This window comes from Mauremys reevesii, linkage group 6 (assembly GCF_016161935.1).
Source record: "Mauremys reevesii isolate NIE-2019 linkage group 6, ASM1616193v1, whole genome shotgun sequence".
Lineage (NCBI taxonomy): Eukaryota > Metazoa > Chordata > Testudines > Geoemydidae > Mauremys > Mauremys reevesii.
Window position 1 is genome coordinate 95,043,029 of NC_052628.1, and position 14,634 is coordinate 95,057,662.

The following is a 14,634-nucleotide window of genomic DNA, read 5'->3' on the forward strand; positions in this document are numbered from 1 at the left end:
ATTTCTCCTCTGCTACCGTTGGCATAAGAGTAGCAAATTATCAGGCAATGGTGACATGCTATCAGTACCATCTATGGGGAAATATGTCAGCCTATATAAAAAATCACCGAGATGACCAGAGAAGGGTGGCAAATGCATTGTGGGTGGAATGTCAGAGTGCTGCTAAGCTTGATTTGAGGACAGCTTTTGAGTCTTTGGCTATTTCGGCTATGGCTGTGGTTTTGGGCTTATCTTTGACACCATGCCTGGTTAAGATCTGTGAGTCTTCCTCCAGAGATGAGAATGAGATCTGAAGATCTCCTATTTGAAGGGAATGGTTTATTTAGTTAAAAACAGATGCGGTTTTAGGGGAAATGAAGAATATTAAGTTTACAGCCAAATTCTCATGTGTTTTTAAAAAAATAAGCAACTCTACATGCCTTTATTTAGGTACTATAGACAGTACCCTCCATCTTCATCCTATTTTTATCAAAAGAGGAATTATCATCAATGGACTCCTCATCAACAACAGCAATAGAAAGAGAAACCTTTTAAGTTCTGCAGTAAAGGGATACTATCGGTTACACCATCTTCTGGATCTCAACCTGAGTCCTTTTTTTACATGAGGACATAGGACCTGCAAATCAGTCGTATCCAGTACCTGCCCTACCCCATTTGGAGACCACCTGTCCCAGTTCTGCCACCAGTGGCAGTCTATAACATCAGACAGAACAAATCTAGAAATTATTTTCAACAGATACTTTATCAAATTCAAAACCCTGTCTCCAACCCTTGTGTCTCATCCTTCTCCAGGGACCCATCACATAAGAGCCTGCTGAGAGTCAAAGTTCTCTTCCTTCTAAAAACCAGGAGCTATTGAGGAAGTGCTGCATATAAGACAAAGGAAAGGGTTTTTATTCAAGATACTTAGTTATTTTAAAACAGGGTGGGAGGTCTTTGTCCCATATTATATATCAGGATGCTAAATGCATTTAATTGAAGATTTCAGTTCTGCGTGTTGTCTCTAGCCTTCGTAATTTGCTTCCTTTCTATTCAGAACTGGTTTGCCGCTCTCAATCTAAAGGATATGTATTTTCAGACTTCAGTAGACCATCCATCAGAAATACCTGCATTTTATTTAAGAACGAACCACTTCCACTTAAGTTCCTTCCCTTTTGTCTTTCTGCTGTACCAGGTGTTTTCAAACAGTGTCCTTCCATAGTGGCTACATATCTGAGAAAGCAAGGGATTTTCATCTCTCCTTATCTAAACAATTGGCTAGTCACAGCATCATCAAGAAAGTAGTTGTTATTGGATATAACACAGATTTGCTAATATAGATCCTTATACAGCACCTACTCAGTATATTTTAGAGTATTTGCTACATCTTCAAATGTCTAGTCTCTTGCTGTCTTTTGTTCAGGTCCATCTCTTCGTAGTTTCAATACACCTTGTTCCTATGGATAATAAATCTATGTATGTTCATTATATGGTTAAGAGATTTCTAAAAGGACTTAATTTATATCTACCAGTTAGAGATCCTGTATCATCTTGGGATCTAAATATAGTACTTGCTCATCTCATGCAACACTCTTTTGAACCTTTGGGGGAATGTACATTTTTCCATTTATCCATTAAAACAGCTTCTATAATAGCTATTCAGCAAGGAGAAAAAGTGAACTTCAAGAATTGATGGCTGAGCCACCATTTACTGCCTTTCATAAGGACAAACTATTGCTATGTTCCCATTTTAGGTTTTTACTTAAGGTAATTTCTGAGTTTCATATAAATCAAACAAGTAATTTACTGGTATTCATTTAGTCATGTAAGGAAGGCTAGACTACATACTCTGGATGTTAAAAGAGCTTTAGTATAGTATTTGGACAGAAATAAACATTTTAGACAAATTCCCAGCCTGTTCATCTTTTACACAGATGGCTCATGCTATCACTAGTCAAATTTTATCTAGATGGGTTAAGTGTTGTATACAAGAAGTGTATGTCAACATCTGTTCTGCTCCACAAAGGGGTTTTAGCACATTCTGCTAAAGTGAAAGTAGCCTTTATGACTTTTACTAAAAACTTGCAGGAAGTTGCAGGATAGCTATGTGGAGCTCCATTCATACTTTTGCTAAACACTATGTTCTAGACTTGGCGTCTAGCTGAGATGCAGGGTTTGGTGAAGCAATTTTCAAGTCCTTATTCAATTGCGACTCCATGGCCCACCTTACAAGGATTAGTATACTGCTAAGCAATCTATCCCGGGAGTAGGAATATGCAGAGGACACACAGAAAGGAAATGAAGGTTACTCGCCTGAGTTCTCTAAGCTGGACTGCATATGCATACTCCTCTCCATCCTTCCCCTCTTCCTTGGGGTCATACTTAACAAAGGACCTGGGGTCACAGGGGAAGGAACTGAGGCAGCCCGAACATAATGTCCCCTTTTGTGTCCTCATCCTCCAAATATTCACAAACACTGAGAGGAGCGGCATGTGAGTGTTGCATGAGATGCCACACTAGTTAAGGTTCTATTCAAGTTGTACTAGTGGAAGCATCCCAAGCGTGGGAGTATGTAGAGTCTGTGTTGAAGAACCCTAGTTACAGGTTAGTAAGCTTCAATTTTAATGAAAAATGTCAAAATTTGTAGCAGCTCAGCCACACTTCATTCTCAAGTTCCTCAAAATGTCTTGGGTATTTACTACCTAGTCCTGAGCTCACTTGTTGCTCTGTAACGTATCTGTTTGTGCCAGCTCCTCCTTTTTTGACACCTTTGCTCTGACAATGCCCCGTTTTCTTTGTCACAGCCTGGCCTAATCCCCCTCTAGATGGTCACCAGTCTGTAAGTGAACCCAATCTCTGGACTCCACACCACATGCTTCTAGCTCTGGGTTTCTGGGTGCATTCACAGGAAAAGACTTCTTGTCTGAACTCATCTTTGGGATGTGGTACTCTGCAGTCCAGTTGCTTGAGTCCAATAAACCAGTTCCTCTGACTTCCTGAGCCCCCAGTTGCTTACACATGCTCCCAAAGTGTTTCCCACCTAGTTGTGGGCACTCTGGCTTCTAATTTTAACTCCTTCAGAGACAACGTTGCAGGCAAGCAAGGAACATAGGTTTAACAAATGAATTTCTTAACCAGTCACTTTATTCTTAAAAAGCACGGGAGTTAGAGATACTTGTAAAATAACAAAAGTCCTGAGACATTCTCCCTCTCCACCACAATCAGAACTCACCCCTTTATTGATTCTGAGGTTTTGTCAGTATTTCTTCTTAAATGTGGTGATGAATGGCCTCCCGTCTCTCAGAAGTTACCCCCTCTTAAATAGTCTCTCTCCCTTTCATCGTGTGCTCAGGCTGAGAAGCTGCAGATCCACTAGCCATGCTGGTGCCCCTGGGTAGAAAATCCAGTGTCCTGCTGGGATTAGGCCAGCAGTTGAAACACAATCCGAGTTGATGGCTCCACATTGCTCTATGATGAGATGGATGAATTCAGTACATCACAATGGCAAGGTTAGACATGCCTTCAGAACATAGTAGAAAATGGAATTCCTTGCATAAAATGAAGATTACAGTTTGACACAGTCATATCTCACACTGTCACATTTATTACCATGTAAAGATGAGTTTTGGCATAAGCATGACCTCAGCATGCTCTGTGACTAAGACTAGTGCAAAAAAAAATTGCCTAGTTCTTCTCCAAGTCTTCCTTATCCTTAATTGCTTCCATTACTCCATTTTGCAATTTTCCTGCTTCTGATACATGAAACAACTGTCTATCACCTTCTTTGTTTTGGGCTATTTAGTCTTCAGATTTCCTCTTTGCTTTCCTAATTTCCATCTTATAGTTTACCTTTCCATTTTACCTTTCATAGTTTTTCTTTTTGTTTGCTTCATGAGAGTGAATTTCCATTATCTGTAGCATACCCTTTTCACTTGAATAACCTAGTCAGTCTTGCTATTTAACTAATTTTTTTTCTTGTCTTCCTGCTTCCTGGGGTCTGAGAATCTATGGGAGAGGGAACTTGATGGCCTGGTAAGTTAGTGAACTAGCCCTTCGCTGTTGGAAATTTTGAGTTCAGATTGTTGTAAGGTCATACAAAATTGAATATGCTAGTCTCATCCTAATACTACAGTTCATATTATTTTCCTTTGGAGAGGCACATTACTGAGATATCAGATGTGGCAGGTATGTATTTAAAGAGGAAGAGTTTTCTGGGCAAGCTTGTTTAATATCTGTCCAAACAATCCCTGGCTCTTGTTTAGTGTCTCCTTCCCTAAGAACTAAACTTAACGTAAATATTAAAGGTATGGTTTTTAAAAGTCTAAGTGTGCACGGGACTCGAGACCTCACTACTATTCCCAGTGACCTTCTGTAAGATCCTGGTCAAGTCATTATATCTTTCAGTGCCTCTCTTTCCCCTCTCCCTCTTTGCCTGTATTTTCTATGTGAAATAAGCTCTTTGTCTCTTCTTATGTGATTGTAGACTCTAGTACAATGGGGCTATGATCTTGGTTGAGGCCTTTATGTACTACTGAAATATAAATAATAATAATGAAGTCAACTTCAATGAATGACCAAAAAATTTCAGTTGACTGTTTGACAGTGAAAGAAAGGAATTAATTACACTAGTAACAAAACATGCTGTACTTACTTAAGGAAAAGGCAAGTGTAATTTTAATTGGCCTTATAATACACTATATAAAATTGGAAAATGTTAAAAAAGACAGTGGGTGAGACATTGCTAATAAAGAGCAATGTGCAGGGTTGGATTTAATTACACAGTCCTTCAACAGGAAAGGTAAGTATAAAAATACACTAACATGCTGATACCTGACTTAATTTGCTTATTTAGAGAGTTGAACATATAATAGGTTTTACCATTATGCTAAAGTGAGATTTTTGTCATTGAATGTCACTGTTGAAGCTGATAAATAATTCATAATTTTTGGTAAAAGATATAGCGAAGTTCTTAAATTAGAGTATGTCTTCTGCACACTGATAAGGCACAACCAGTCAGTCACACCTGTGCACCAGCTTTCATGAATATATAGCTGGGACTTCCTCAGCAATAAGGAGAAAAAAATACCAGCCCCCATACATGTTAAATGGATAAACAGGAAATTGATGGTTAAATGCCAGAGCTTTCTTAATATACTCTAAATTTTAATTCGGTTTTCCATTACAGGTGCGGTTCTCTTTTTAAATGCTATATGTGTTGGCCTCCATTCCTTTTTTACCATTAGTTCCTCACCCCTCCTTTCCACTCCCTTGCTCTAGCATAAATGTTCTGGGTTCCTTTTTAGATTAGGTAACTGTTCAAAAAATTCTAACAGAGCTCCCTATTCATTTTACAGCAGTTAAGATGAAAGTGTTTTTAAAAATCAATATATTTTATTGCTGCCAGGCACTGTAGGGGGTTGAGACTACAGCCTATCATGTCAACCGATGTTGTCTCATTGTTTCCTTATACTCCCCCATTGGTCTGTCCATATCTGTGTGCTGTCTCTTGTCTGGTACTTGCATTGTAAACTCTCTGGGGCAGGGACTGCCTTTTGCCCTATGCTTGTACAGCATCTAGCACGATGGGGTCTTGGCCCTTGACTGTGGCTCCTTGATGCTGTAATATAAATTATAGTAATAAGAAGAAAAGTGCCATTTGAGGGCTACATAGCAGTTTTCCACTATGATTTCTATTCATTTGAATATAACATTTATTATTTTATTTTAGTGCATTCCCTTTTGGCCTGAAAATGATTCAAATAAACTGCTGATTAGAGTTGAAAACTCCAACATTCCCCCCAAGATGATCTGTTTTAATAAGCAAGAAAACTGTACATTGCTGTATTTGGACAATAAGGTAAGTGATTTTTTTTAGTAATTATAGAGGACAACATAAATCTATATTCTACCTCCTCCCATACGAAACTCTTCTCCCATTCCAAAAACAATGGGGTATTCCAAATATATATATATTCTATAAAAAATGAATCTGTCAAAACTGAAATGTTGGCTGTTTTGAATATTGACAGGGCTTCATGCCTATTTCATTTGCATTAGTTTTACACTGGTAGAACTGTATTGACATCAGTGGAGTTGCTCCTGGTTTATAAATGAAATCCTATTTAAATGAAATCAGAATCAGGTTTATTGTATTTGTTGCTAGTGTTTATTCCGTTAATTGTCTCTCATGTTAAAGTTTTTACTTACTTACTGAAAACAGGTAGCTAATACTCTACATTTTGTAAGTCTGCATTTTTGCAATTTACCAGTTCATTTCTGGCCCAGGTGTGAGTGACTTTGTAATCTTGATGTCAGGTGGAGGAAGGAGGATTGTAAGCTAGATATTCAGTTGATGTAAAAGGCTTGGAGCACCATTTAAGTCAGTGGAGCAGTGCTCATATATCTGAGCTGAGAATCTAGACCACAGTGTACAGTACATTGTTAGGATCCTGTAAAATGAACTATAACTTTTACCACTTCGTTTACTGTATCTGAATGGAAAAGTCATAGAACTCAGTGTTTGCTGTAGGACTGCTACCTGTACTACAGTTGATTATTGATTAAGAGTGGGTTTGATTCTTCTTATTGAACATTTATTTGAAGAACTTTTTTCACATACAGCTAAAAATTTTAAACTCAGTACAGTGTCTTTAGGAAACATGAATATAGTTAGAGATAAGTGAAAATAAAGGCCCACATGCTTCTAAATTAATTTCCCATATTAAAAGTGATCTTTTGGGGACAGGCTACATTTCAGTTTAGCACTGGCTTATGTTAATTGAAAATATATAAAATGTTAGAAGTAGCCAGTTTGTAACAGTTGTAGTCAGTTGCCCTATTTGTAGATTTATCTATTGCGTTTTCATTTTGTATGTGGGGGGACATTGCTGATTGTTACGGTGGCTTTTTAAACTTTATGAATTTCTGAACTTGCTACAGTGCATGTTTTATTATCTTGAGGTAGCACAACATAGTCAAATGAAATTAAGCATCACAAGAGCTGTGTTCACAGGCTTAAGGACATATGTTTATTACCACTGGTTAGTTTGTCTTGTAGAGTCAATCTTATCTCTGCCTAAACAGATTGTTATAGGGTGGCGTTCTCCAGCTTTGTGGGACAGAAGGTTAGGTACAGCCTTAACAAAAGCATGTTGTTGAGGTCAGAATGTACAAACTCGTCAAACATGCCCTGGAGTTTAAATGATCCAGAAAAGAATTGCTCTGCCAGCAAATAACTTTATTATTTGAGGATGTAGAATGCCTGTGTAGTCTTGAAACACTAAATTATATATATATATATAAAAAAAAAATATCATTTACTTTTTACAATGTGAAAACGTTGAACCCCATAAGCTAAACCACAAACATCTGTTTTAATCTAATTTTATTATATTTTCCTGACCATATATGGAAAGTCAGGAAAGAGAGGCTGCATGGTCCTGCTAGTGAAGGCAGGGGGCTGGACTCAATTTCAAGGTCCCTTCCAGTTCTATGATATAGAACTGACTATATCAGTTCTATATCAGTCTCTTTCCTGACTTTCCATATATGGTAAGGAAAATATAATAAAATTAGATTAAAACAGATGTTTGTGGTTTAGCTTATGGGGTTAAACGTTTTCACATTGTAAAAAGTAAATGATATTTTATACACATTAAAAGGTTTATCACACCACAGATACTTACTCTTATTTCCTATCTGATAGCTTGGTGGCATTATAGTGGATGTTAACCTGACCGAACATTCTACAGTAATTACTTTATCAGATTACCATGACGGTGCAGCTCCATTCCTGTTAATTAACCATACCAAGGAAGAGATGATTGAGTATGGGCAGAGGTATGTATGCAATGTTGTTATAAAACTCTCCATAGCATATAGGTGCAGACTGTATATATAAACTTGCATGTGTATATATGCTTACGGTGTATGAGTTACAGGGTCACATACGTGTGCGTATGCACATATATAATTGTGTGTGTGAGAGCAAGAACGTGCAACTCGTACACTGTGTGCATATATACTCATGCAAGTTTTCTATAGTTCTGCGTACTGTCTCTCAAAGAGCGGTGAAAAATGAGATTAAAAAACAACAAAATATTCAGCATGTTTCATGAGGTGGAGATGTACTCGAGGTGTGCAACATAGATGATATTCTGTTGTTGGATGGGATGGATTGTTAATGAAGCAGTGTTGTGTTGTCCATGAGGCATGGGGCTACAAGAAGAAAAAAAGATGATGGTGTGGATAGGACACTTACCTGCAACCAAGGAGAACTGGGTTCTATCCCTGGCTTTACACAGACTTGCCACATGATGCAGGGCAAGTCACTAAAACCAAATTGTCACACATAACCACTCATTCATGGACCTCATTTTCTGGGTGTGCAACATGTTGGGCCTGATATTGGTAGACAATGAGCACTCACAACTCTAACTGAAGTCATTAGGGGCTGTGGATACTCAGCACCTCTGCAAAATGGCACCTTTTGATGTTTCAGTGGAGGCACTCAAAATTAATGGACTGTTTTGAAAATTGTAGTTTGCTGTTTGGAGATGTGCAGTTAAGAGAGAGGATAGCTGTTAGTTGGACCCAGTGGCTATAGGCACCCTTTGCTGCAAAAACTATATGAATCCTGCTTCCTTTTGTTTGTTTATATTTTTGTTTCTTGTTGAATGAAGTTGTGGCATTTGAACATCATATTATTTCTGGCTTGTTGAGGTGCCTTTCGGGAATCCCCCATGCAATTTTAAAGCTATAGTACAGGGATCGGCAACCTTTCAGAAGTGGTGTGCCGAATCTTCATTTATTCACTCTGATTTAAGGTTCCACACGCCGGTAATACATTTTAACATTTTTAGAAGGTCTCTTTCTATAAGTCTATAATATATAACTAAACTATTGTTGTATATAAAGTAAATAAGGCTTTTTAAATGTTTAAGAAGCTTCATTTAAAATTAAATTAAAATGCAGAGCCACCTGGACCTGTGACCAGGACCCAGGCAGTGTGAGTGCCACTGAAAATCAGCTTGCGTGCCGCCTTTGGCACCCGTGCCATAGGTTACCTACCCCTGCTATAGTAGATAAAGTTCTTTACCCAAGAATCAAACAAAACAGTATATTATAGTGGGGGGAGACCAGTTCCTGATAGAATTACAACATACTGCACCAGACCCCCTAGCCGTGTCAAGGCTGTATAGATCTGTAAAGATCCTACGTTTTTGCAGATATCCATAATACAGTACTGAGACACTACAGACTAAACCTTCATGCCTCAGCCAGCAAATTCTGTGGTAGAGTATGCTCCAGGTAGTTGCATCTATAAATACATTGTTCTTCCCTAGAAATGTTTGTGTGATAGACAGTACTCAGCCTAGATTTCCTTTATGATTTCTAAGCTCTGCTTTCTGCCTTCTTGTTACTTATTTGCCATTAGTAACCAATAAGTACTCTGAAACAGAATGGAAATTTTACTAATAATTAATATCAAGTAGATTTCATACTATTTTTGGAATTTGAATAAAATAGATATACAGGTTGACCAAACACAAATGAGATTTTAAAAGGAAACAAATATAGGCTATGGGTAAGATTTACTAATACACCTCTACCCCGATATAATGGGACCCGATTTAACACGAATTCGGATATAACGCGGTAAAGCAGTTCTCCGGGGGGGCGGGGCTGCGCACTCCAGCGGATCAAAGCAAGTTCAATATAACACGGTTTCACCTATAACATGGTAAGATTTTTTGGCTGCCAAGGACAGCGTTCTATCGGGGTAGAGGTGTACTTGTATGCAAAGTTCATTTATGTTGTTAATAAAATATTTTTAAAAATTATAATTCCACTAAGCTTCACTATCCCACGCTTTGTAAAATTATAAACATGTAATACTGATTTAATTACTCTTCTCTAAAGTTTGTGTGTGTGTATTATTTACACACTGAATATTGCTTTAAATTCACACTTTTATAGTTTAAAAAAACAAAGCAAAAACCTTTATTAATGTATTCCAAGTGGAGTATTGTCAAGAAACAGGAAGCCCGCTAATGATACATTGATATTATCTTTGATAGCTGCTTTCAACTACTTGAAAGGGGGTTCCAAAGAGGATGGATCTAGACTGTTCTCAGTGGTACCATATGACAGAACAAGAATTAATGGTCTCAAGTTGCAGTGGGGGAGGTTTAGGTTGGATATTAGGAAAAACTTTTTCACTAGGAGGGTGGTGAAGCATTGGAATGGGTTACCTAGGGAGGTGGTGGAATCTCTTTCCTTAGAGGTTTTTAAGGTCAGGCTTGCCAAAGCTCTGATTGGGATGATTTAGTTGGAGATTGGTCCTGCTTTGAGCAGGGGGTTAGACTAGATGACCTCCTGAAGTCCCTTCCAACCCTGATATTCTATGATTCTATGAAAGTGAGAATAAATTAACAGGTAAGAAATGGTGCAATTCTTTGGTGTGTTAGATTTTGAGTTTGTTGTATAAACGATCATTGAATATATATTGTTAATCATTATTTTGCAGTTCTCTCAATGTGATGGAAGACTGTCTTATGCCAAATAAAGCAGTATTGTACACCTGGGCTGATCCGGTAGGCTCTAGAAAGTTGAAATGGAAATGTGGAAAGTGCAATGGGGAAGTAACACAAAAAGATGTATGTGTATTATTTAACATCATAGAACTCTTACCAGTGATATTGTATTTCTGTATGTTAATTTTAGGCCCCAGTATTGCCCTTCTGATGCTCATAATTTTGAAAGCAGCTTTCTGGCACAGATACTAGCAGGCTGGCTGTACTTTATTTATTTACAGACATATTTTTCTAAAAAATTGGTGCTTGATTAAAATACCTGTTAAAATGGTTTATAGTTACCTGGCAAAGTATTCAAAAGTTAGAAATGTTGATATTAAGGTTGCCTGCCAACCTAAGTTCTTTCTCTTGTGTTATGCACTGCAATAGCCTTTAAATACATGATCTCAACAAAGAGAAAAAAAAACTGGGTTTGTTTTTTACAGTCTTAGATATGCACTATTAGAAGGTGGTATACTTACCACCGTCTCATCTAAACGCGATAAATCGATCCTCTAACGCGCTCCCCGTCGACTCCGGAACACCACCGAGATGGAAGCGGAGTCAATGGGGGAGCTGCAGCCGTCGATCCCACGCCGTGAGGATGGGAGGTAAGTCAATCTAAGATACGTTGACTTCAGCTACGCTAGTCTCATAGCTGAAGTTGCGTATCTTAGATCGATCTCCTCCCCCCCCCCGCTCCCCAAGTATAACCAGACCAGAGTATGCAATATTGGAGAAATAAGGGCCAAATGAACAAGTTTGTCATTTTCCTAATGAATGGGTAGTGCTATGGGAATTGTTAAACAATTGTGTTGCCATTTTCCTTTATTCAGGTAACTAAATATTGCCAGTTTTGTTATCCTGGGGACTTACCTATGAGAATAGAGGAATTTTTAGTGTGCGGCAGCAAGGTCCACATGGATAGTTAGTGCATGACACACTAGTGCAAGGTAGATTTACAACCCAGCTTGCAGCACACTGACTGTATAGACAAACCCTGATTTCACAAAAGTGCTGTTTGTGTTAATAGAGTTCTTGGATTTAATAGTATTCTAACGTTTCTCTTCAAGAATTCGAAACCTGGTTTAAAACTCTAAAACTACAAATTATAGCTTATTTGTTATCTGTTAAGACCAGTTTACTGTAGGAATTATCCTTTAAACTGCCGAAACAAATAATAAACCACGTATTTAAAACACAGCACTATGTTACACCCAATTTTAAGTGCATAACTCCTGTTGAAAACAATAGGAGTTTGTACAAGAATGGAGAATAGATTGTCTGTAAGAGCCTAACTTGTGAAAACCATGACAGATTCTTAGTTATGGAGACCTAAGACAGTTGCCAAAAAGCTCTTTTATAGCCAGAGCAACCAATCATAATTTAAGATATTGTTCCATTTCACTTTTTGAAGATATGGAAATACTTTAAAGCATAAGAATATTTTACACATTCTGGTACGTTAAAACAAAAAAATCCGTTTTCATTATATTAATCACCTGAATAGAAATGTTGTGTGTTATTGAGGCTATACTTAAAACAGTACCAATATCTAGTTAACTTTTTATTTCTCTTATGCTAACTGTTCTTTTGGTTTCAGTTTTATGCTTCTCCAGTAGGTAAATATAGATTTCCTCTTCTTTTCATTGTTTCTAATAAAGCAGAAACAAATACTTTAACTTCTGATGTGTTTGCATTAGTTTAATCAATGATCAACATGTGCATAGCTCGCCTAGGGGAAATATATGCAGTTGTACATATTCTTAACTTTATTCCCATTTGTCCCTTTGTCTTAATGAGTGCTTGCGTAATTGAGATCTCGCTTCATGATTCAAATTTTACTATTTTTGAATTTCATATAATGTCCTTATGACTATTACCTGTTTTCTTCCATTCTTACCCTCTCCAATGTCCTACCTTCCCAATGTAGCTTTTATTTGTCAATGTCTATGTTGCTACAAAATTTACATTTGTTTGTCAAAGTAGAATGAACAAGAGTTGCAAACTTGTGGGTTTGTTTTTTTCTCCTCATGTAGGACATGATGGACTCTCTCATCCTGGATCATAAAAAGAGAGTTTATTTAGTTTCATTTTTTGAAGGCTTGCAACGTATTATCCTATTCACTGAAGATGAGTGTGTATTTAAAGCAACATATGAAAGTGAAAAAGTAGAACTAGCAGAACAAGAAATTATTCTATCATTACAAGATGTTGGAATTTCTTTAGTTAACAATTATACAAAGCAAGAAGTGTCCTACATTGGAATTACAAGGTAAAGTAATCTATTCGGTAGGGAGTCACTCTAAGCATTATTTCAAGTATTTTAAACTCAGCTAGTTTTATTTTTAGTTTTATACTTTTTGGTCTGATCTAGTCTTCTTGTTGTTAGTACTAAATTACTGTGTGTTTGTAGGCTGTACTCGGAATTCCATTTCCATTTAGCTTTATGCTTCAAATTGGTATGTGCTTTGTATGCATGTACAGTATGTTATATTAAACTTTCTGCTGCACAGCTTCCCTCCTCATTCATCACTAATGGGTAATACCTCCCACCTGTGGAATTTGAAAGGAGTCCACACTGGTGTATACTCCAGGTCTAAGCCCTACCCTTCAGCTTAGGCAACCAGATTTTCTTCTTCCAACAGGGGAACAAGTTAGCAGTTCAGTTTTTCCCAACCAGTATGTTTTATAACTAATTTTTATGTTTTTGTGCACTAGCAATTTCATTTTAGCATCTAGCTCCTCTCTCCCTCGGCTGAGTTGAGGAATTACCATAATGTTGAGGCTATAACCCTCTATTTTCTCCTGTATAGCGCTTCATGAGCAGCTCCCTCTGCCCCCCATCACAGCAGAGAAGCCCTACTAGCATCTAACCAAGTCTGAGCTGTGCTATATTTATAAGGACTCTCAGAGGGCAAGCTATGCCTTGCTGACACAAGCCACCAATCCTTACTCATCCAGAAGGGTGACCTATTCCTGTTCTTTTTCGTCAATACTCTGCACCCAGATTCTTAAAAGAAACAGCTGGTGGTAGCTATGGCAAGGCTCAGGTTGCAAGTTATGCATCTGTATCCATTCAGGGACAAAATCCCAATTAATGTCCTATGTGGAGAAACAAACCCACTCAGAACTTCCCAGGTGCTGGAAATGGTTCAAAATCAGGAGGAACTTTTTGATCCCAATACAGAGAGCTTTTTACCCGAGGTCAGACTAGGCTTGGCTTTACAAATGTTTTCCATAGTGGTAAAATTATGGTAAAAGAACCAAAACTTCACTGAATCACTATTTTTCTCACAGCAATCACCCATAACCAGTTGCCAACTAGAATTGCTGGTGGCATGCATTAAATATCTCCAGAACAGTTCTGGGTTATTTCTGAATTCCACAGGTGAGAGGCATTACTTGTTTGTTAGGAATGAGGAGAGAAACTAAGATATTCAGGTAATAAATTTTTCATTTTGTATCTTGAAAGTAGGGGAAACTGTGTATAGTTTATTTTTAAAACCCTCTTGGATAGATATGCAGCAGCAATCAAAATTGAATATTGCCTAGTACTAATACGAAGTTGCCAATAAATAAATAAAATAACCAAAAAAGAATACTACATGAAATTTGGTGTTTTTTGTTTTTGTCTGTCATATGTTTTATATGTATTGAGGATCCATGTCCAGCAAAATATTATTTAAAATGATAAAATTGTCAAAATAAACCTGAAACTGCTAATCTTTCTTTATGTTTACCATTTGTCTTGTTTTCATTTACAAGTTCTGATGTAGTTTGGGAGACAAAACCCAAGAAGAAATCAAGGTGGAAGCCAATGAGCATTAAGCAAACTGAAAAGTTAGAGAGAGAATTTAAAGAATACAGTGAGCTATCCCCTTCAGAAAACAAGATTGTTGAGCTGGAAACAAATGTTATGGTAATATTTGCTAGTACTCTTTACTCTTAGATATTAATTTACACACACACACACACACACACACACACACCATCCCCCCCCGAGAAGAAGAAATTTTGGCAATATTCCAGTAGAGTCCATTTGAAAACCTTTCTTTATGTATCTCCAGAAAGGATACAA

The 14,634-nt window shown here is 37.4% G+C and overlaps 1 protein-coding gene across 4 annotated transcripts in view; it reads left to right on the plus strand.

The window, feature by feature from the left end:
- The window catches only part of VPS13A (vacuolar protein sorting 13 homolog A), a 303,373-nt gene that overhangs the window by 220,522 nt on the left and 68,217 nt on the right, over window positions 1-14,634 (plus strand). For all 4 annotated transcript variants that reach the window (XM_039545239.1, XM_039545242.1, XM_039545240.1 and 1 more), the window contains 5 exons: window positions 5,708-5,836; window positions 7,685-7,818; window positions 10,508-10,637; window positions 12,593-12,828; window positions 14,322-14,475. In XM_039545239.1, the coding sequence (XP_039401173.1) occupies window positions 5,708-5,836; window positions 7,685-7,818; window positions 10,508-10,637; window positions 12,593-12,828; window positions 14,322-14,475 (783 nt within the window). The remainder of the gene's footprint in view (window positions 1-5,707; window positions 5,837-7,684; window positions 7,819-10,507; window positions 10,638-12,592; window positions 12,829-14,321; window positions 14,476-14,634) is intronic.